The sequence below is a fragment of the Onychostoma macrolepis genome, chromosome 11 (genome assembly GCF_012432095.1).
Source record: "Onychostoma macrolepis isolate SWU-2019 chromosome 11, ASM1243209v1, whole genome shotgun sequence".
Classification (NCBI taxonomy): Eukaryota; Metazoa; Chordata; class Actinopteri; order Cypriniformes; family Cyprinidae; genus Onychostoma; species Onychostoma macrolepis.
Genome location: NC_081165.1, coordinates 19,092,168 through 19,115,696, shown reverse-complemented (window position 1 = coordinate 19,115,696; position 23,529 = coordinate 19,092,168). Strand labels below are relative to the sequence as shown.

Here is a 23,529-nt window from a genome sequence, read left to right as displayed (position 1 = left end):
CAATTATAATGAGAACAAATATTCATTCTTTTGAAATGGAATCACCACAATGAGTTACTCCAGTTTATAGAGATTTGCAAAACAGCTCTCGGCTTCTTAAATTCGCTGAGAAAAGAGCCTCAGGCTGGTGATGCTCTTCCTCTCAGCAGCAAATAGTATATCCATCCCCCAGTACTCCCCCTCCAGTGCCCTCCTTACATACTTCACAATTACCGCAAAGAGCCTGTTGTCTAAAAACAGTAACTTTGAGAGAGTGATTGATGCCTGAAAAGAAAAAAAAGAGAGAGAGACATGTATGTTTGGCAGGGGGCAGTGAATTGAAGCCAACATAATAGCGTTATGCTTCTCCACAGAAATCAAACATAATTGTGAACGACTATAATTGCACATTACAGTTTTTTTTAGGGAGTACTGAAAGTGGGACGGCAGGGTTCTGTTTCATAACACTTAATGCCATCCTTCACACTCAAGTGGACCCTCTCGAATCTATCAAGCTTGGAAATGCCAAACTATAAGGCTCAATGCACCACTGAACCGTAACTTTGCCGTTTAATGGAGGAAAAAAAAAAAAACAGTGCAAGATCAACGGAATATTACAACCAAGCAAGCTCAACTACAACACTTCTGCAGCATCTATAGTCAAAGTGCATAAATGGTAGGTTTGCTGAATAACGATTTAATAAATGACCTTCTTGGTTCAATATCCTGATCAATGAGAGATAGAAGTACACTTGATTTCATTGCCTCAAGCTTGAAAACTGTTTATTTGGTTTCAGCCCAAATCAAAAAAAACAATTCACTATTAAATGGTACACTAGTCACCAGATATAATGTGACATTTGACTATTATTGGCTAAATCATTAAGATTAATAGTAATATAACTTTTAAGGGAAAATGTCAAACATTTATACGCAAGTGCCTTGCAAAAATTTTTAGCTAGACTTGATTTTACTGAATTAAAAACACCACACTGACAATAGGAAATGTTCCATTTAAAGAAATATACAGTCCCTGTGATGAAAAAAAATTTCCTTAATGAGGGTACAGCTGTTTTATAATTGGACATTCTGCACAAAAACTTCACAGTTGAGGAATCATTACTCACTTATTGACAAACCAGCGGGCACTGCTGGTTAAATAATCATGAAGCAGAAGCACCATCAAAGCACCCAGGCGCTGCCTGAAAATGACTGACCATCAATCTCTGCACAGATAAAGTGGCCAACTATGAAAAAAAAAAAAAACAGGGTGACTTAAGAACAATTGTTACAAATCAGGACATGATTACTTGGAAAAAAGATTCAAATATTATTTCAAATGTTTTGTTGAAGTCCTCCAAGTTTCATTTTTTTTCACCTTCAAATTTTAACATTTTTGAATGACATTTTAATGTAATCAGATTTTCTGCATTTTTTTCCCACAGTCTACTTCTGTGGTCTCTTCAAATACAGTCATGGATGGAATATTTAATAAACATTTAAAGTAATCGACAAAATAACAATCAGTTAAAAGGCACAGATATTTGAAGAAAACCTGTTGCTTTTTATTTTTTGGATTTGATAAAGTTGAAAAGAACAGCATTTATTTGAAATCAATTTTTGATCAAGTTAATGTATCCTTGATTAAATGACAATTATTAGTTTCTTTATTTAAAAAAGATAAAAATAAAAAAAACCTAACCACAAACTTTAAGCAGTATTGTATACAATACCCGCCATGACAGCAAACTGGCTTATGGCATTCACCTAAAACTTTTTTTCCGATGCGATTCAGACTACATACAGTGAAAAATACACCCTAACCTCAGACATTCAAGACAAGACCAGCAGAAATTTGAGCACTTTAAACATCCTGTTGCTCTCTTTTTCCTTTCCTTAAAAGTGTTCCCATTTTTAAAGCCAGGAAGCAGTTTTGTGGAACGATGATAGAAAAATTGATTGTGAAATCTATTTAGTGTTGCTATCGATTTCCCCATAAGGGGAAGGAAGGCAGACCGTGTGAGTAAGATAATGGAATATGGAACGAGGGAGCAAGAGCCCAGAAATGGGAAGTGACACTGGTTAATGGAGTAGAACTGGGCTGTTTTAGGTGGGATATGAAAGTGTGTGCACATACATCTATGTGAGAGGTCCCCACAGCTACACTCCACATTTTGCTCTGCATTTCAACTCATCCATTTTAAAAGGACAGCTGATGCAAAAAATCTAAATCAGTTCCAAATCAGCTAGCTGTTATTTACCCAAAGAAAACAAAATGAGCATTTTTAAATCACAGTTTTTATCTGGGAAAACTGGTGTTTTAAGCAACACAACTGTTTTCAGCACTGATAATAAGAAATGTGACCTGAGCCTCAAATACTGTATCGTATATTGAAGGATCATGTCACACCGAAGACTGGAATAATGGCTGTGGAAAATTAAATTAAAACGACATTTTACAATATATTAAAATTAAATAAATGCAGTCTTGGTGAGCATACTGACCCCTAAGTTTTAGTAACATGTGAAAGGTAGATTCTTACCACCTGCAGCAGCATTGTTGTAAATCCCCAGACATCTTACAATTCCTGTTCCAGATCATTGGACAGACACAGATTTTGTCAATGACTTATATTGGAAAGGAAATAAAGTCGGTCTGGAAGAAAGGCTCAGAGCAGTGAACACACACAATATTGATGAAACAATGAGCATCTAGACAGCACTGAACACGTCGCTGCTACGAAAGTGACTGTCACTTCATTTAAAATCATTCACAGTTATTTAAATAGTCTGGCCATAACTACTGTATAATAAGTGAAAACAATGAGCTGTCATTCCTCCTGTGTGATGGGTATATGACTCATTGTACATGCAGAGCTAAGCTGTGCCATTAGCAGTCAATGCATCAAGCTATTTCAGGATTTCTAATAAGTATTTATCATTGGGGGAATCTTACTTAATGAAATTCACATTATTGTCTCTGCATACATGACAGCAATGGATGACTATTTCAGCCTGGCTGCACCTGGAAAAAAAATACAAATAATATGCAATAACCTGAAAATGCTAGCAGACAACCTGGACACATGTGGTCAAATCATTTTCACACATTGTCAACACCAGTTTCTCAATCAACACATCTTTCTTAGAGCTTCATATTGTAAACAAAGAGAACACTCATAAATGTGTCAGTCTGGTGCCTACACAAACTGTCAGTGTAAACAGCATGTAAAGGAGAAGTAAAAATAAACTGTAGAAATAGAGAGTAGGAAAATAATCAGGAGATCAAAAAGCATGACAAATGCAAAGAACATGTAAAACTGAAGCTTGAAACACTAGGCATTTAATGGTCTCGTCCTTCTCCGAGGACATTGAGCCGTTTATGTGTGAACCTCTCAGTGACCAGCTACTGTCAGTTTAACAGATCTAACCTGATGGTAGGCCCATTACGGTGAAGACCCGAGATGGTGAGAGATTAGAGGTGCGATTAGAGGAAGAACCCAATTATCCCTCAGCATGAGACTGACCCCTCAAGACACTTCCCTTATTGATTTCCAATTACATCACTGCGTCTTCCATTGGACAAGCCTGATAGACAGAAACAAGCTGAATTGCATTCACATGATCACAGAGACACATTAAGCACATGAACAATGGATTCAATATGCATTATGAACAAGCTGGCTTTTATATGTTGAGAATAAACAATTTAAATAAAGAAAGGGTTATTCAAAATATTCAAAGACCAAAGTCAAAAGGCAGCAAAGCAAAATGGTTTCAAATGATTCTTTACAAACTGAAAGGCTGATACTGTCCCCTTGTGGTAGGGAAAAAAAGTAAACTTAATTTTTTTTTCTTTGGTAACATGAAATGACAGTAACAACTGGTGCAAAAGTCACTGATTTACGCTCTGAAATAAACTGTCAAAATAAACTGAAAATACTGCAATGAAGCTGCAAGTAAAACTGAAAAACAGCATTTATTCTCATTGGTTACATTACTTATTTTACAGTTAAAAACAAACAAAAATGACTGTTCAGATTAAGTCTGAGAAACCAGGTTTGGGTAAAACAAACAAGCAAACAAACAAAACAACCAAATAGACTTCATTATATAATTGCATTGGCTTAGAATGAATTTGTTTTCGATTACATACTATGAGGCATAAAATGGCAGTGAAACAGCAGTCTTTGTACCACACCAAAAAAAGTTCAAGATAAATTTAGATTGACATCTTCAAAAAGTTAAATAACAGCATTTATTAGAAAAAAAGCAAAGATTTCCTTTTCAAAGAGTCCTCAATTGCTGCGCTTAATACACAACAGAGACTGAATCCACTTTGTTAAGGGAAACAACACAGTACTAATTAAAGCAGAGAATAACCCTAAAATCCCATATAACTCGGGTAAATTTTACTTAACACTGCCAAAAGTACAATGACCATTTTGAGGAAGAAAAAAAAAAAAAAAAAAAAGTATGGCAGTATGGTAGACTTTGCTTTCAAAATACTTTTTTCCATAAACGCCACCTCACCTGGCAGTTCCTTAACCTTCATAAAACAGGCACGTGTGTGGATGAGAGGCAAAAGCCTGAAGAGACAGAGAACAAATTGTCCTCAAATCATACACTAGATCTGTTCAGGCATAGAAAAACAAACAAACAATGGAAGGAAAGAACTGAGCATCTTCAGCAACCAAAGTGTTAGGAAGTGAAAACCATGGCCATTGGACTAACTACTTTTTTCTATTGTAGCTCCCATCCATGAAAAGTTTAATACTTCACATCTGTAATACAACCGGTTCTCTCCATATAGCACAGGAATGACATGTGACTAGTCATCCCATTTGATGTCAAGTTTATAAATAAATAAATATTGTCATATAATCCGTTTAAAGCACCTGTCCAAAGAAAAACCCTTCACCAGGCCTAATAAATATCACAGAGCAGTGATTCCTAGAGCTTTAGTCTTTAAGTGCCTGAAATCTGCAAGGGAAAAAAAAAAAAAAGATATTCTAGTCTTTTAAAATAAAGTAAAACCAAAGACGGTTAAGTACATTGAAAGCGCAATATCAAACTATCCGGTCCGTTTAAAGTAGTAAAAGTTAGGATTTTAATTCTTCGTGCAGGCACAAATACTAAAGCCATGCATTTCTTCTGGGTCTGTTAATATTTTTGACTCATGATTCACACCTTCACACTCTCGGTAGCAAATCAAGGCAGATAACCCTCTCCTTCACCTTACAGATGCTAAGCAGATGCAAAGAGATCACGTTTTGTTAAGCTAACAAAACAATACGAGACCAGTTTCTTTAAATTATATTCTGTACATTATATATACTCGATTTGTACTATACAATATAATTCATTGTCATAGATACACTGTAGTACTACACTGATACACTGCGCTTTCATTTTAGCCCAGCAATAGTTTGTCAGTCTCTCTGCCTTCTTCCATATAAGGGAGCATTTTTTTCAAACTAGTATGTGAGTGTGTGTTTATAATACACGCATGCCTTTAAAATGTTTCAGTCATGCTATGAAGGTTTTAATGACCTTCTGTATAACCTGGCCACAGCCTGGGCAAGGAGCATGAAATTTGTGCAGCTTGCGGGCACAGGGGAAACAGGTGATCAAGTGAGCTGTGCGGCCGTGGATGATGTTGCCATTGCGCGGTCGCACTCGGCACAGCTTGCAGGGTTCCAGTATGGCCTCTGGATGGCATTCAGTCTCCATGTCCAGCGTGTCCTGGCTGTCTCCCTCTGAGCTCTCCTGTAAGTGGTGGTGAAGCTGGGAAGGAGCCTTTCCTTTAGACGAGGAGGTGGATGATGGGGTGATGTTTCTAGCGACGTGGTGCGAGGGTAGGACGACGGGGTCAGACACAGTCCTAAGGCAGTCTGGCATGTCGATTCCATCATCATCCTCCTCGTCGTCTTCATCCCTCTCAGGACGTGAACTGCAGGCGGGGATGTCTGGCACAGAGATGGAGTGCACAAGACGAGGACAATCCTTGTACCAATCTTTCCGCAGAGCCCAACAGCGCATACAGTACTTTTGTAGAGGGGTGTTAAATTTGCGGCACTCTGAACACTGCCACGCATCCTGCCAGAAGAAGAGCTCATTTGAATAAGATATGCCTTCCATGTATGTTTAACTATTTTAGAACATAAACAGAACAATGCAAGATGATCAACTTAAATATACACAAACAGTTATTTAAATCGTACCTTTTAAATATTAATTTTATTATATAAAACTGAGTAATTAATGAAAGAATTTTCATTTTTGGGTGAACTATTCCTTTAAGTAAGTAGGTCAGCATCGGCATTGGCCATTTAAAAATGGTTGATCACTAATAAAGAACAGCAAAAGTACCATTTTATTTTTCTTATACATATACCTGTGTGGAGATCTCAGTATCAGTGTCGTCACTTAAACACTGAGAGTCATCATCCCGATCTTCTTGCATCTGAAAGTGAAAGTGAATTGCATTTAGCTGGTTATGATGACTCAATGTTAAAACGAAACAGTCAATAAAGATAAAACAACATTACCTTCCTGTCATCTTTACCCTGTTTCCCGGGCTCCTCTTCTTCATGTGGGGACTCCGCATCACTTCCCTGCTCCAGCACTGCCTCCTTCATCTCCACACTAACTTGCTCGCTCTCTGCCTCATTCAGGAACCAAAGATCATCTGTGGTGTCAGAAACGATGGCCGTGTCCTCGTCCTGTCCGGGAGAAAGCTGTTCCCTCAGTCTAGTTGTGTGACAGTCTCACTACAATGACTTAACTCCAATAATATATATATTTTTTTACATTCTTGTTTTTCTTCATGAAAATGACCATATGAATTATGTTCTGGGTATTGTGTCCTCTTACTTGATTGGTGTGAATATCCGTTGAACCGTTGCTCCGGCGAGTGTAATTACTTCGTAAGTTACCTAGAAACCACCAGGGCAACCCTGAAAGGTCCCACTCTTCCAGAGTAAAGTCTAGCTTTGGCCGTTTGCAAGCAGACCTGGGCAAGCCGTCTGAGGAGTCTGTAAGGATAGATCAATATCTGATCTTAAAATACAAATTACAATTACAAAGATTAGGGAAATTATGACATTGATTATACAGTCATGGCCAAAAATATCGGCACCCTTGGTAAATATGATCAGAGGAGGCTGTAAAAATTTATCTGCATTGTTAATCCTTTTGAAATACACGTTGGACACAATTACTGGCACCCCTAGAAATTTTTATGAGTAAAATATATACTATATCTAAAGTATATTCTAGTGCTGAGCGGTATACCGGTTCATACCGAATACCGGTGTTATTTAAATAACGTTCAGAATGCGGGTCTCTTTTCACTATTGCATTGTGGCGAGGACACAGCTGTATGTATGGAAGAATATTCAGGACTATTTTCAAAAGCAATTGCAAATTGAATTTTCAATTGCGTTTTCCACATGTGGGTGCATAAATTGTGACAATCCAAATGCAATTGCAAATCTTGCATTACCATTTGCATTTTTGCTTTCGCAAATGCACAGTGACTGCCACATTTCAAATGAAAAAGCAAAGTCAATTTGCAACAGTATTTCCCATGTCTTACGAGTTATGAGCCTGTCATATTTAAATAGTAATATTAATTACCACATTTGCTTTTTCACTCTCTCTGCGTCGTGCATGTAACCTGCCAAAGCTCAAATGGAATCGCAATTCCTTTTGAATTTGAATTTCCGATGTCTACACGGAAAGCTGTCAATCAGTGTGAGGGGGCGGGACTATACTAGGGGGCATGTTTGTATTGGGAGATGACGTCACTCACAGATGACCGTGCTGAATGCTTTGATCAATGGACTCTCTGGCAGCTAATGTTAATTTGATCATGTGAATATGTAATACCTCATGTTCTTGTGGCATTGAATTAATAAAGCATTTAAAAAAAAAAAAAAAAAAAACCTTAAAATCAATGGAGGTAATCGGTAAAGGCAGATGCTAATCAGTTCGTGTCTGTGTGAACGAACAGACAACCTTCTTGGCACAATACATAGTTCTGTATTTTTACCCCAAATGCAGCAATTATACCCTGCTAACAGCGGGAGCAACAACGGTACGCACAATAGGTCAATATTCACTATTACCCAAATGCTTTTCACCTGTCTCAACATCTCTCACTGTTTCTCTCACTCCGATTGATGCAAATGAGTAAACAGACAGTGCAATTCTACACTTATTACAGTACATTTAATTCCTTCCTTTTAATCTGGAAAAGAGCATGTCACACCTGCCTCAATATTTTTTACTGTTTGAAAGAAAGAAAAAAAACCCCAGTGCCAATCTATATGTATTTACCCATCTTCCATCTTATATATTTTATATTATTTAATATTTTAACAGTTTTAATCCGTTATGGAGCACATGTCCCGTGGCACCAAGGCGTCGCGCAAGTCTCAAGATCTCTCACTGTGTACAGCCACCCGACACTGTGATTGATGCACATGATTTTTAATATTAATTCACTTTGGCTGTGGCATGTTCTGTGACAGCTGTGCCTAGATCATTGGTGTAAAGTGAAGACTCTCCTTGTGCAGGCAGAGTAGGAGCATTTTCTGTTTTGTTACGTGCATCAATTGGAGTGTAAACAGACAGAGATCTTGAGGCAGGTGCTTTATTATAAGATAGGAAAAAGATATAGGTGGCAAATAGGTAAATATGTGCAGATTTGCACTGTCTGTTTGTTTATGTGCCTCAATCGGAGTGCAAACAGTAAAAGATCTTGAAGCAGGTGATGCGCTCTCCATTACTACGGAAGTTCTAAGCGGCCATGCATTTTTTTTTTTCCCTTCTTGTTTTCTAGTTATCACGACTTATTTTTCTCACGAACTCAACATAACAAAAGTTGTTCTCCAAGTTACACAACTGCGCCAGCAGGTGGCAGTATAGAACTACTGATGGGGAGTTGTATACCGTATCAACTATAGCCAAAGTCTCTTTAAGACAAGTCATGTCACTCGGCGGCCATCTTTGAAATGCCTCTCGGGCATCCAAGTGCAGCTCCTATCTCTTTGAACGGGGAAACATCAAATTCTCCAAAACTGTTCACGAAGCTTACAATTAAATTTCATATTTGAAATCACCAAAGAAATCTGACAACAACTGTATCAATAAAGGTGTCATAGGTGATTGTCTTCAGAAACATTTTTTGTTATTCTGGTTGAAAGTCTCTTCACATCCTGATAGCAATCATTAAGTTAAGTGGTCTAAATGTATTTGTGTGTGTGTATATATATATACACACCAAGAAACGTTTGTCCAATCAAAATGCTCGGTCCGAATGTTTTAATTGTCTTTCCTACCTGCCTGTCAACATAGGTATTAGCATACCACTGCGCACCCTGTTCGCGCAGACAGGATACGTCATCAGTGCGTTCACGCGCGCTGTGCAGACAGAGCGAGAGAATGGCAGGCAAACATCAACAACCCGATCTTCCTTCTTGGTATTGTAGTATTTTTACTAACTGTGCTGTAAAGTTTTCTCACCGGTGAATGACACATGATGTAGCCCAGCGGTTCCCAGTTCCAGTCTTCATGCCCCCCGCTCTGCATATTTTGCGTCTCGCTTAGTTAACACACTCGGTTAAAATAACCAGCTCGTTAGAAGAGAGCTCCGTGCATGAACTGTGTTCCAATTGACATGCTCCCTACACAGTGTTCATTGCTCTCTACTCCCTGAGCAGGAGAAATCCGTTTAAGTTTATTTCACTTCAGAACATTCACTCACGGATTTGTGCTGCGCAGCGTCTTCACACACAGACAAAACTTACTAGAGAAGTGTTAAGTGTGACATAATATACCTCTGTAAATAAATACAATTTAAATTCACGTCTCGCACACTTTAATGCCCTTTGTATGGAACACAGGGCTCCAGACAAAAAAATCGAGTAAGGAGCCACTGGCTCCTATAAGAAAAAACTTAGGCGCCAAATAATTTTTTTTAGGTGCCACAGAATAAACATGTTTTATTTATTTGTTTTTTTAACATTTCAATCATACAGTCATGTGTTTGTCTACTCTTTTCTTGACTTTATCAGCATTTTAATCCATCTTGTAGATGACCTGGGAACTAAGGTTCACTTAAAGTGGGAACTAAACGTCTTTTCCAACTTGAAATATACAGTCACAAAGAATTGTTCATTACACAGAATCTGTACCAATATCATGGACCATAAGAACTTTTAAGTAATTGCAATTTAATAAATTTAAGTTGGTCCAACTTAAAATAAAAAGTGAACAACACATTTTCAAACTGTTATTTGTCAGAGTAACTCAGAATTGTCAAGTTCACTTAATGTATTTCTTGAATTATGCATTAAGTTGGCGCTTTTAGAAGCAAATATAGCGGCTTCTCCGAGATGGGTATAAACGGAGGTTGGAGCCAGCTCCAAATGGGCGGGACTTGTTAATATTCCCTACACCAAACTCATATTTATTCAATGACATCATTGCCTTCTGAAGTTTAATCCAGCTGTATCGTGGTTCTTGTCTTTCCATCCCCAACTGTAAGACCTCTTGAAATTATAATTAAGACTTTTCTTATACCATTTAACATGTATAAAATTTACGGCCATAAAAAGTTTTAAATAAGTAAAGTGAGAGGTGTTTAAGGACCCACAGTATTTAAGTTAGCCTGTTGGGCAGGGCAGTGATACATTTTGGTAGCCCAACTGGAAAACGCAATAGCCCCGCGATTTTGTGAGCCCCGGTTATCTCAATTTTTTAAAGAAAAGTCAAATGATCGCTTTTTACAGTGTTAGTTTGGGCTTCTCCTCAATGCATCCTATAGAAATGTTGTCAAATCTCTCACACATCCAGTCGGTTTTTGCATTTTTTATCATGTAGACAACAGGTTAAGTAAAAATATTAATAAGCAAGAGCGAATAAATATAGCAAAATGCTCCTCTTTATAATAATTTTTCTAGCTGACTGATGAGCTTATGGATGGCCAGTGGTTAGGTATTGTTACATGGCATTGTTTACAAGCTTTACAAGATTTCCAGTTTGACACAGAATGAGCGATTACATGAGACATTTCAATAAGTGTAGGCTCTCTTATAAAATAGCCTACCTTTTGATATTAATTCACATTCATTTCATACTATAATAGAGAAAGATATAATGGGTTGACTTGCCGCTTGAATTCAGGTGCTAAAGCGATTGCGCCTGCCGCATTAAAGAGCGCCAAAACAGTATTTATTTTATGAATTTTGTTATGAATTTGGCAGAATGTTAAAGCTGATACTTTGTTAATTAAAAAGTAACAAAGCTTATTGTGATTACTGGATGGCAAGTGCGCTGCAAACAGGCTAATATGAAGTTCACGCATTTACAGAACTCAGCATATAGACTAAGATCTTGATAACAAGCAGCCATATTAGTAATGATTATAAACGAGAATTGTTAACGATATTGCCAATATCCACACAGCTGACAGCTTTACCTGTTGAAGTTTGTTCAAGTTGTGCATGAAATAGACACTGCTTTTCTGCACTTTCACTTTGCACGTTTCCGTCATTTTGATCTCTCGCGCTGCACAACTGAGCTGTGTTTAGCAGGCATTTCGGCAGAGATGAGGACTGTTTGAAACTCCTTTTTTCCATTAAAACTTTGATGCGCATCATCTCAGTTTAATACGTGGACATAAAAGATTTGCATCAATCGGAGTGAGAGAAACAGTGAGAGATGTTGAGACAGGTGAAAAGTGTTTGGGTAATAGTGAATATTGACCCATTGTGCGTACCGTTGTTGCTCCCGCTGTTAGCAGGGTATAATCGCTGCATTTGGAAAAAAAAAAAAAAAATAAAGACAATTATGTATTGTGCCAAGAAGGTTGTCTGTTCGTTCACACAGGCACGAACTGATTGGCAGCTGCCTTTAGCGGAGCCTTTACCGATTACCTTGATTAATGATCAAAGTAGGGCTGCACGATATTGGAAAAAACTCACATTGCGATATTTTGTATTTCTGCGATATATATTGCGATATGAAAAAAAACAACAAAAAACTCCAGATGACTTGAAAAGCTCTATTTGGAAAAAAAATATTGTAGATGAGTAAATCAGCATAGAAAAATTAACAAATTACAAACATAGATAAATATAATAGAACAAAGATATAAAATAAATAAACAGTGCTTTATATTTTTTCCAGTAAGTCTAACAGTATTCAGGTATACTGGTTGAATAATCAAATGTAAAATAACACTGTATAAATTAAATCTAATAAATCTGTTAAAGCTACAAAAGTGATTTTTCTCTGTGTTTTGCTGTTTGATTAACATTCATGACACTGAAAGCCTTAGGAACATTAAACTGCTGTGAGCCTATACTATCCATTTTCTTTATCAATTTTTTACCTTCACCTAAGCCATAAGCAACTATGTTTACAAGGATACTTGCAGAGTAGAGATGTTCCGATACCCTTTTTTCCTTCCCGATACCGATTCCGATACCTAGGCTCAGGGTATCGGCCGATACCGAGTACTGATCCGATACCTGGGTGTGTATCTGGTAATACAGCTGTATGTACTACTAGCCCTGTATGAATTGATACAATTATTTTATGGTGTGCTTCACCATATGCTGGCACATCTATTTAAATGGCACATCTATCTAAATATCTAAAAGTACACTCTTAACATCAGTCAGTCTATGATAATTATTATGATAATCAAGTATTATTTAATGATATAACTTTAGCAATTAGAATTAAAACTTGGTAACCATGTATGAATACAGTCATTTTAACGGAACTGGTGGTGGTGCTTTTTTGGTCATTCAGTGTTTCTGTAAAATATGGGGGGGAAACTATCAATAATACTGATAAGATAATAATACTATGAATTCTACTAAGAACAACATAAAACACACTAAGGATTAATGAGCTGCTGGATTCATGAATATTAATCATGTTGTCTGCATTCGCTTGAACCGATTTGCTGAAATCAAACCAGGGACGATAATAGGTGAGCGCCAGCCAATGAGATTGTCGTTGGCGTATTAGCTCCGCCTACTACGGGAGATCCCGGCAGTTCTTAAAAGCTGAAGAATTCCAAAAGGAACTCCGTTATTTTGACAGGAAAATACAACAAAGAATATCGTTTACATACCATGCAGAACTGACGCGCTACATCTAAGACTCTCTCATTGCGTGTGAGGACAAAAGCAAAGCGACGGCGAGTCGTGAATTTCACACTAGAGCTTACGGTACGTCAAATACAGGTGCGCTGCATCCATTCAGATGAACTGATAAATAGCACAGATCACTTGACGGAGAGCGAAACTCTGAAGCGCTCAGTCAGAGTGTTCGGAGAGTGATGATATATCTGTGCTAATCTTATATATAGCCTCCAACTCACACACTGGAGAGTAAAATCTGAGCATTTATTAGCCAGTGGCTAATATTATATACCATTTAGTCGCATTATAGATGATTTAGTCACATACGCGAGTGATTTACTGGCAATGTGCTACCACGTTTGTATTTATTCTTCGCTGCTCTAAATAGTGGTTGCTTGTGGCAACACAGCACAGCTTCCTGTGTTTGCATTCTGAGCAGCAAAGAAGAATTGATTTCCGATTTGCAGCGTTAAGCAAAGCCAGCGCGCATAACTAAAGGTCTTGTTTAAGAATGGTATCGGATCGGTACCTGGGATCAAGTATTCGCCGATACAGATGGCAGAATTTTCTGTGGTATCGGTGGAATTTCCGATACTAGTATCGGAATCGGAACAACCCTATTGCAGAGACATGCATTTTGACAGTTTCGCGCGTATGTGTCATTTCAGGCACAAATAGACACGGAACTGAATGGAATTCAGTGTTCACATATATCTGAGTGACTCTCACCGTGTCTACAAAGGGCGCTGACAAAGTACAATAGAACCCATTATAATCAGTGATGCCGTCTACACTGGTGCGGCGCGACACGGCAAATCCTTGCGAGGAAATCCCTCATTCTTTTTATGACGTACTGACACAAAGTTCAAAGGATTTGCAACGGTCGCTTTTTCGCGTCCAGTGAAGACAGTGCGTCGCGGGGTGGCGTGATGCGATAGCTGTCGCGAAAACGATCAGTATAAATATAACGGTAAGTATACTAAAAATCGCACATCATGCGATGTGACTATCGCGGATGTGCATATCGCGATAGCGATGCTGAAACGATATATCGTGCAGCCCTAGATCAAAGCATTCGGCACAGTCATCTGTGAGTGACGTCACCTCCCAATACAAACACGCCCCCTAGTATAGTCCCGCCCCCTCACATTGATTGACAGCTTTCCGTGTAGACATCGGAAATTCAAATTCAAAAGGAATTGCGATTCCATTTGAGTTTTGGCAGGTTACATGCACGACGCAGAGAGAGTGAAAAAGCAAATGTGGTAATTAATATTGCTATTTAAATATGACAGGCTCATAACTCGTAAGACATGGGAAATACTGTTGCAAATGGACTTTGCTTTTTCATTTGAAATGTGGCAGTCACTGTGCATTTGCGAAAGCAAAAATGCAAATGGTAATGCAAGATTTGCAATTGCATTTGGATTGTCACAATTTATGCACCCACATGTGGAAAACGCAATTGAAAATACAATTTGCAATTGCTTTTGAAAAAAGTCCTGAATATTCTTCCATACGTTTGTGTTACTAAGCGGTAAAGTTCTGAAGCTGTAGAACGTGATGACACAGAAGGACTCATCTGCAATATCCAGCGCCCGCTGCCATCAGCTCCAGTGTCTCACACACGAGCGTGACTTTAGCACTATATTTAGCAACTTTAAGACCCTTTTAGCGGCTTTTTTTCCATAGAATATACAAACTGACAAGCCTAGCGACTTATTTGGATAAACCTTAGCTACGGTTCATTTGGAAGATGTCGCCAGTGCTGCCCCGCGAGTGTGAGGTCTGACGCTCCCGGCGAAGTGTCGCCTCTCTCTGCATCTGTTCTGTGCAGTGAGCGGCAGAGCAGAAGCGCATTCAGCTGGCCGTACCGCAGCAGACTCGTCAATATATGAGTACAAAACAGCGTTTCCAAGCACCTGCCGCTAACTGACTGTTTGGACTTATAAATATGAGCATAGTTCGTCTGTTAATATTATGCACCTTTTTTGTTTGTTACTCAGACGCAGGCAGTGCACTGCATGAGACAAAGTAATATAGCCAAAACCACCGCATAGTCTAGTGTATCGTTAGATGCATGTTGATTTTATCAGACAATGTCGCGATTATAAATGAGTGACTCCTGCTTAACGTATTAATGAGTCGTGTTTATTCACCATTTAGTGTGGAATTTTTCTACAATATTTGCTCATCATGACCGTAAAATAGGGCATTCTAAGTCAAAGTCAATCTACTGCAGTTTTTCCTCTCTCAATCAGTAGAAAATGTGGTTAACACCCGGTCATGCATGAAAAAAATAAATACCATCATATACCGTGAAACCGTTAGAATTTTGAAAAATACTGTGATATAAATGTTTGGTCATACTGCCCAGCACTAGTATATTCCCATTCATATTCACAATTCTGAGCACTCCAGGGTGATTATGAACATGAAATTATCCGGCCATGGCTTCCTGTTTCACAGAAATATAAATAGGAGGAAAACAAAGCCCAAATTCCCTTAATCATCCATCATGTTTGGGAGGGTTTCAAGAAAAATTCTCCTTGCTCATCCAAAAACAAACTCCAGCATATTCAGTTATCAGACACGACTTCAAATGGGACTCTCTTCTATGGTCAGATGAAACTAAAAAAAATGAGCTTTTTAGCAGCAAACACTCGAGATGGGTTTGGTGAACACAGGGATAAAAAGTACCCCATGTATACAATAAAATATACTGCTGTATTTTTGATGTTGTGGGCCTATATTTCTGCTGGGGGTCCTGGACATCTTGCTAAGACACATGGCATCATGAATTCTATCAAAAACCTACAGATAAAAAAAATCAATAAGTGACTGACTCTGTTAGGAATCTTATAATTGGCCATGGTTGGATCTTCCAGCCATACAATAAACTAGTGTTGTCACGGTACCAAAATTTCAGTATTTGGTACCGATACCAGTGAAAATCCACGGTTCTCGGTACCAATTTCAGTACCACATGCTAATTAAAAAACACACTATTTTTAATAATCAAGTCAAACAAAAATAAAATGTACAAAAATCAATGCCATTCTTTATACTTATTTAAATTGTGTTTCAAGTTTTTCCGCAAGTAATAAAAGTATGAAAAACAGTAAACAGTAATTTGTCTTTTAATTAAATTTAAACATTTTATTTTTTTGGTAAATAAAGGGGATTTACTATTAAAATTTAAATATGGAAGAAATAGTGCGATTATTTCTTTAAAAATAAATATAAATTTTTTTCAACAGTAGTAATAGTATCACATACATTCTACTAAATAATAGTAATATATTTCTGGCACAATGTCTTTAAGATAAACTTTTATTTTGACGGGTTGCCGTGAATACCTTTAAATTTCTGTGTGTAGCTATATGATATGACAGGTTTTACTCAAACAGTAGAATGCTCGCAAAGTGACTCTCAGAGCAGTTCTGGAGATGTTGTTTATGTATTATGTCCTCATTGAGACGGCAGATGATGAAATTACCACGAGCATCAAGCGCGCTTCAGTGTGTGTAGTAAAAAAAAAAAAAAAATTTAAATTTTTAAAACAAAAAAACGCGTCTCTGCCATTCACTCATTCACACAGAGACTCGCAGAACATCGGGGATTCATATCCGAATCGACTTTTGCGGCTTAATATTTACAGATACTAGTCCATGTTGCGATTTAGGGCCTTTGTACTCGGTACCACCGGAACTTAAAAAAAAAAAACCTGGTACCATGACGTTTTCATTTTTTTAGTACCGACTTGGTACCGAAGTACCGGGTCTTTTGACAACACTACAATAAACCAAACTCAAACCTCAAAAACAACACAAAAATGGGTCACTGAGCACATAACCAAGCTTCTGCTGGCCATTCCAGTCCTCTGACCTGAACCCTGTAGAAAATGAGTGGGTGAACTGAAGAGAAGCAGCACCAACATGGAGCTGGGAATCTAACAGGTCTGGAGTGATTCTGGATGAAGGAATGGTCTCTGATCTCTTGTCAGGTGTACTCTAATCTCATCAGGCATTATAGGAGAAAATTTAGAGCTGTTAATGTGGCAAATGGAGGTTTCAAAAAGTATTGAATAAAAGGGTTCCGTTAATTGTGGCCAATGTGTATTAGAGAAAAACATTTATTTCACAATGATATTTCCCCCCATTTTAAATTCTTATTATCCAATGAAAGGTTAGACTTTTGTGAATTTTTTTAATAAAAGATCAAAAGGATTAACAATGCAGATTAATTTTCACAGCCGCCTTTGATCATATTTACTAAGGGTGCCAATATTTTCGGCCATGACTGTATTTTCTAAAATAAAGTGCGTTTGGTGGTTCATGCTGACCTTCATCAGGATCACGTGGCCTGCGTTGCGAGCAGCTCTGCGTTGCAGCAGTGCTGGAACTACCAGCAATGAGAGCCTGTCCAGAGCTAATTGACCCACTGGAAACCTACACGGTAAGGGGAAAAAAAAAATTCGATTCAGCATACAGTAATGACATGACACTTGGTAGGACAGCAGTTCCTTCACAGCAGGCACCCGTGGGTGTGGCAACAAAGGCCAAGTTCTCACAAGTTGTGGGAGGGGAAAAAAATAGGAAGTTTCTAATAAGGTTGCTTAGAATGGGTCACAAATGATGGAGATATTAGACACCGCTGCAGCTGTAAGTGCAAATAAAGTAGCAACAATCAAGTAGACACCTTGTATCTAAATTACATCTCACCAATAATACTAGTAATGCATAATTATTAGAGAAAAAAAAGCCAATCCAGAATAACACCTTTTAAAGTTCATATTATTAGCATAAATCACTCAAAGCCTTTCTATTTAAAGTCTAGCACAAACGCATGACGGTACCAGGCACCTCCTCCCAGACTGCTTTTCCCAACTCCACCTAACTTAATTCCGCCAACTCACAACCGTAAACCGTCATGCCAATGGTGTTAAATGTGGATGGGTGTATGACAGAGGGAAAAGTGGATAAAAGGGCCAGTGAACTGAGAAGGAAGCTGCAGTCCTTCCGAAAGAAGCAACGATGCAGAGAAGGAAACTCTGAGTGACAAACAGAGACAAGTACTCTGTCCCCCAGCAGCCAGGCCCATGCTGGTGGCTTCTCCGGAAGGACCACCAGACCAAGCCGGCCGTGGGGAAGTACAGAGACGGTGCCACTCTGTACAGATACGGCTGGCAGAGACAGCTGCCGCCTTCCCCTTCGTGGCAAACAGGCTACTGATCATGATGCAATTCTACACACAAAAATGGCATTGTAGCAAAAGTCTGAGCAACTACAATGTAAAGAAAAGATGTGAAAGCTTGAGAAGACAATTATGGGCATTAAAGTAACATTGATTAGAGCGCACATTAAAAAAAAAAAAAATGGAAAAAGCTGACAAATGTAAAAGGCTGTAAGTATTGATTGCTGAAAAAGCACCCATATAATGACCTAAATCATCTTAAAATAGAAATAAAAAAAATACAATACCTTTTTGTACTCAAAATGCCCTGCACAAAGCACATTTGTCAGCCTTTCATTTACAAAGAAATCACAAGTAACAAAATTAATCAATAAATTAGATTTATCATGATCAAGATTCATTTGATTTTCTGATCAATTGTTTGCCATGAAGAGGAGTAGCGGACACTGTTTCTCCTGTGCACCATGCTTTAGTTTTACCTGACCAGGATCTTCACTTGGAGACTCATTAGAATCCTTGCCGACTGAAAGATTCTTTGCTGCATCTGTATTTCAAATAAGACATAGTAACAAAACAAACAAAAGAAAAAAACCTGCCCTTTATTCACCAAGCACACTTGGCCCAAACGTAATGCCTGAATCTGTGGTGGAAAATGGGGTTTATAATAAATATTAGTTTTATTATTTAATCTTTTATTTAACCTAGTCAAGTATTTAACGTCAAGTCAAGATTCTGTATGAAGATTGCACAGTACACTAACCTGATAATACAATGAAAAAGTTAGGAAAAAAAAAAAAAAAAAAAAGTTTTTACATACCCACTGTAGCACACACATCACATTCATACATACACACACACACCTTTAAAACGAAAGGTGGGGCTAATCAAAATGAGACAAAGCAAGAGCGTAAAAGGACTAAATGACTGTATGACAAGTCATTCAAGATCATTCAAAATATGCATCTCTGGGAGATCAAATTCAACAAGAAGAAGAATGGACTTACCTGAATTATTCAAAATAAACAAATTCCTCTTCAACATCTCATACACAGGGCTATGAAAGGCAGAAAAGAAAGACGTAAATACCTGATATATGTTAATTATCTCGAGGTATTCAGAGCTGTTAAAGGGGTCGTTCATCCAAAAAAAAAGACAACTCTTGTCACCATTTACTCATTTTCATGTTGTTCTAAACTTGCATGACTTACTTTCTTCTACAGAAAATAAAAAGATATTTTGAAGAATGTTGGTTTTGGTGACAACTGACTTCCATTGTATGGATATTTCTCCAAACATTCTTTTATGTTCCACAGAAGTAGTCAAACAGGTTTGGGTCAGTGAATAAATGAATGTTAGCGCCCCCTTGTGTCAATTTGGAAACATACTAATAACTTATCAGTTGATAAAGCACATTTTCAGCTGTATTTGACTGCAATTTAAGTAAACGTGTGTGTGTGTATATGGTTTATATTGGTCATCAGCCAACCAACTAGCTGAAAAACCAAACACAAATGAGAGACATCTTTCTGTTTTCTCTGCCATTTAAATCTCCTTTCTGGTAGTTATGAACTCACCTGGGGTTCTTAACAGAAAAGCTCCCCACTTCCAGTAGCTCTCCAAGTGGGTCATCTTGACAGTGGACAATATGCTGTCTCTGTTTGTCATACAGCTCCTTCATCATGATGTACTGTCCCAGGTAGTGCATGACCTAATTAAAAACACCACCATTATTAAATGTACCTTATCAAGCTGTTCAAACTCTTATCCAAAGCATGCGTCAATAAGCAGAGGTCAGCTCATAAACACGCCTCACCTCCTTCAGGGTAAACACCTCCTCCTGAGCACCTGCTACTCTCAGGATCTGCAGCAGAGGAGCTCTGGGATGGACCTGCAGAATCAAGAAGCCTCATGTTTAACAGTATGAAGCCTACTTTATCATATTTGATACATGAACTTCTAAAGCTTCTAAATTATAAAATAATCAAAACTTTGCTGCAAAACCTGTTGCACACAACCTACTACACGCCCTATGATTGATAATTACTTTTATAGTAAGTAAATATAGTATAAGTGTAAAAATGTCCACTTTCAGGTATGAAATCTTGTTCATGATCTTGAAATTGTATAAAGTAAACGTAAGATTAACTTGTTAGTAATAATTTAAAAAGTACATTTACTGACTGGTGTACAGAATTATCCATACATTATTATTTATTTTTTTTAAGAAGAAGAATCATGTTAAAGTGTAAATACTAAATATGATACAACAGGCTTGTGAGGATTTTATTTTTTTTGTACAGCTCTCAATAAATATTATATTGCATTATATGTTTGCCCCCCTCCTCCTTTCCCAAATATAAAATAACTTAAATAGCATCTTAAGTCATATTATTAGAAAGACCGAGAGACCATGGATAACTACACGCATTTTATATGCATAAAAGTCTCATTGATTTACATCACAATCAGAAATTCACCTTACTAACCGAATCCCCCCCAAATCACTTATTTTTACTCAGTTTGGGCCTCTGAATAAAACAGGTGTTTTTTGTTTTTTTAATGAGTAAGAGCTCCATATTCTCATATCTTACTACCTATGCCTGACGTATATCAAATAAGACACAAAACATAAAACACATATGCATTAACATTTTAAAAATATATTTTGTCTGTTCAACAAACAGTTATATTTCTTAAAAATAACAAACAAATAAAATTAAAAGATTTTTCTTCTAGTTGTTTCATACATCAGGCTTTACGGGAGTAAATGAATTATGAAACCTCAAGTATGAGAGTTAATATATAGTAAAAGTGCTTATCTATTGCTCACCTGAGTCCCTTCCCCTGGAAGAGTCCTGCATGAAGAGCTTGACCCCGTTAACTGAGATGATGATGATGACAATGAGGTCATGATTGACGTAAGAACTGTGAGGAAACATTTATATTCAGAACAACGCCAACGTCTGTTTTATTTATACCAACAAAGGGCTGTCTTTCAAAACCTAGTGAGCTGTCTAACAAGACAGCATTTCTGGACATCATAGATGTCGTTCAGATCGAGAGTGACAGCTCAATAGAAATAAAATGCATGATAATATATATATATATATATATATATATAGTGCACTCGAGTGTTCACTATGATAAAAAAATAAAATAAAATAAAAAGATAAATAAAGCTAATGTATTTTCCTGAGGGCGTCATAATGTAGCCATCAGCTAACTACAAAAGAAACGAAAAAAATCTATACCATCTCACGCGCACAGAACATGTTGGAGACGAAAATGCTTTACTTACCATTATCCTAGTTCTTGCATTTGGATAATAAGGTAAACTGTGATAGTTGGCTGGGTTAATTTCAATTCTCCGAGGTTGAAACAAGGATGCTAGGCTAACGTGCGCGAGCTATCAGCGTGCGACATTTAGAAGCAAAAGAGCCGTTAATGTTTAAACTAGACCTCGCGTGATCGTGCTGGTAGTGCATTCACACTCACCGTGTTATCTGTGAACGATTACATGGTTTCCAGTTTTTAAAGAATCGGAATTTGCGTAAAGAAAGGGAGAGGTGTGTGGGGTTTTTTGAACAGTTGCAGTCGGTTGAAGTTGACGTGGTGTATGTCGTCATCGGGGTTGCCAGACCTCACGCAGTTCCCTTTTTCTTGTGTCTAACGGCGGCGCTATATAGTGACATTCACTGCGCCTCAGAAATAAATACAATTACGGAAATAGAGTGGGGGAACTATGACGTCACGTTGTAGGTGGATCGGCGGTTAGCATGAAACTGGTTCCTCCATAGACATAATAATCGCAACAAATAAACTCGGTGTTCAATCACAGTTCATGAAACTTACACGTTTTGTCCATCAAGATAATCTTCACAAAATAATATAACTTTGACGAATTTTTAAGCCTAAATAAAAGCGCCAGAACTAAAAAGCTAAACTTAGGCTATAAACTAACTACAGCACCACCGCGCTCCCGACAACTTATTTTTAACATATGAAGGATTTACTCTGTATATGAATGTTAATCCACGCTACATAAACAGTTTCATATAAACTGGAATAAATACAAAACTAGAGCCAAACTAAAACTGAAATGAGACATTAGTAATAAATAGTATAGTGAATAAATGAAATAATCTTAACTAAAGGACATTTGAAACCAAGTATTTCTGTACATTTCGAAATTAGGTGCATTAAAAGTCAATAAATCCTTGATTAATATGAATATTTGAATTAAAAACGTGTCTCCATATACTAGTGCATTTAGTCTATTAAACAACAGCAGAGTGAATGAGTTTTTGGATATGGTCAAATTAAACTTATTTTAGTGAACAAAGTACCACATTTCAGCTATCGTTTTGTTAGGAATGGTACACAAAATGTTATTTTATCCTCCCTGAAAAGCTTCTTGTGGCCGTAAACATTTAGTTTTAACTTGGCTTTAAGCACTATGCATCATTAAAGTTTCACTTTTACCACGTAAAGCCGGTAAATGTGGTGTTTACATGGATTAATCGTAATATGAGTTTACTTTATGGTCCGAACCCAGAGTCTCTGCATCAAAGCGATAAACTCGAGCTTCTTCCCTCTGAAGACTTGTGTCGCATTTCGGGGCAAAGCAAAAAAACATTGTTGAACAACAATATAAAATGCGGGAAATTATTCATTGGTTATTCTACAATAAATTGAATTACAAATTATACTACAATTGGAGAATACTGTAATTGGTAAACTTTTCGGCGTGATGACCTTGAATGTCTCAGACAGCGCCTGTAGTCCCATTTAGCAACTTGTTAGCAACCGCCTTTTTTAAGAAACATAACAGTTTAAAAACAGTTGTAACTGGTGCGTTTTATGTCATAGAATAAAACGTGAAAGTATCTTGAGCTTGTGAGAACCACGGACCTTATTTAAGGGATTTAACCAAAATCCCATTCACAAAACCCATTGACTATGGGACGATGGAACCGGAAGTGCTTCGCCTACAAAGTGACATCATAGTTCCACCACTCTATATGTGTTTAAAGATTTTGATACGGTTGAAATAATTACAATTAGATTTACCCTACTAATTAAAATTTAATTTTGATGTAAATGATTGTGTTTTTTGTGAAAAAAGTACTGAAATTTTTTAGATCATGTGTTTTGTGTGTGTGTGTGTGTGTGTGTGTGTGTGTGTGAT

At 37.5% G+C, this 23,529-nt stretch overlaps 1 protein-coding gene across 3 annotated transcripts; it reads right to left on the bottom strand.

Annotated features, from left to right (window-relative positions):
• Positions 1-3,939: 3,939 nt before the first annotated feature.
• On the bottom strand, positions 3,940-22,063 carry mdm4 (MDM4 regulator of p53). 3 transcript variants are annotated; one of them, XM_058791185.1, is made up of 11 exons: positions 21,640-22,063; positions 21,172-21,266; positions 20,155-20,229; positions 19,916-20,049; positions 19,346-19,395; positions 18,821-18,885; positions 17,491-17,596; positions 6,856-7,016; positions 6,531-6,719; positions 6,377-6,445; positions 3,940-6,078 (listed from the first exon to the last, which is right to left on the bottom strand). In XM_058791185.1, the coding sequence occupies exons 2-11, from the start codon at positions 21,250-21,252 to the stop codon at positions 5,509-5,511; spliced, it is 1,500 nt and encodes a 499-aa protein (XP_058647168.1). In that variant the 5' UTR covers positions 21,253-21,266; positions 21,640-22,063; the 3' UTR covers positions 3,940-5,508. The 3 variants fall into 3 exon arrangements, with proteins under 3 accessions (XP_058647168.1, XP_058647170.1, XP_058647169.1); XM_058791187.1 differs by having other exon boundaries at positions 6,531-6,704; XM_058791186.1 differs by having other exon boundaries at positions 21,837-22,063.
• Between the last annotated feature and the right edge of the window lie 1,466 nt (positions 22,064-23,529).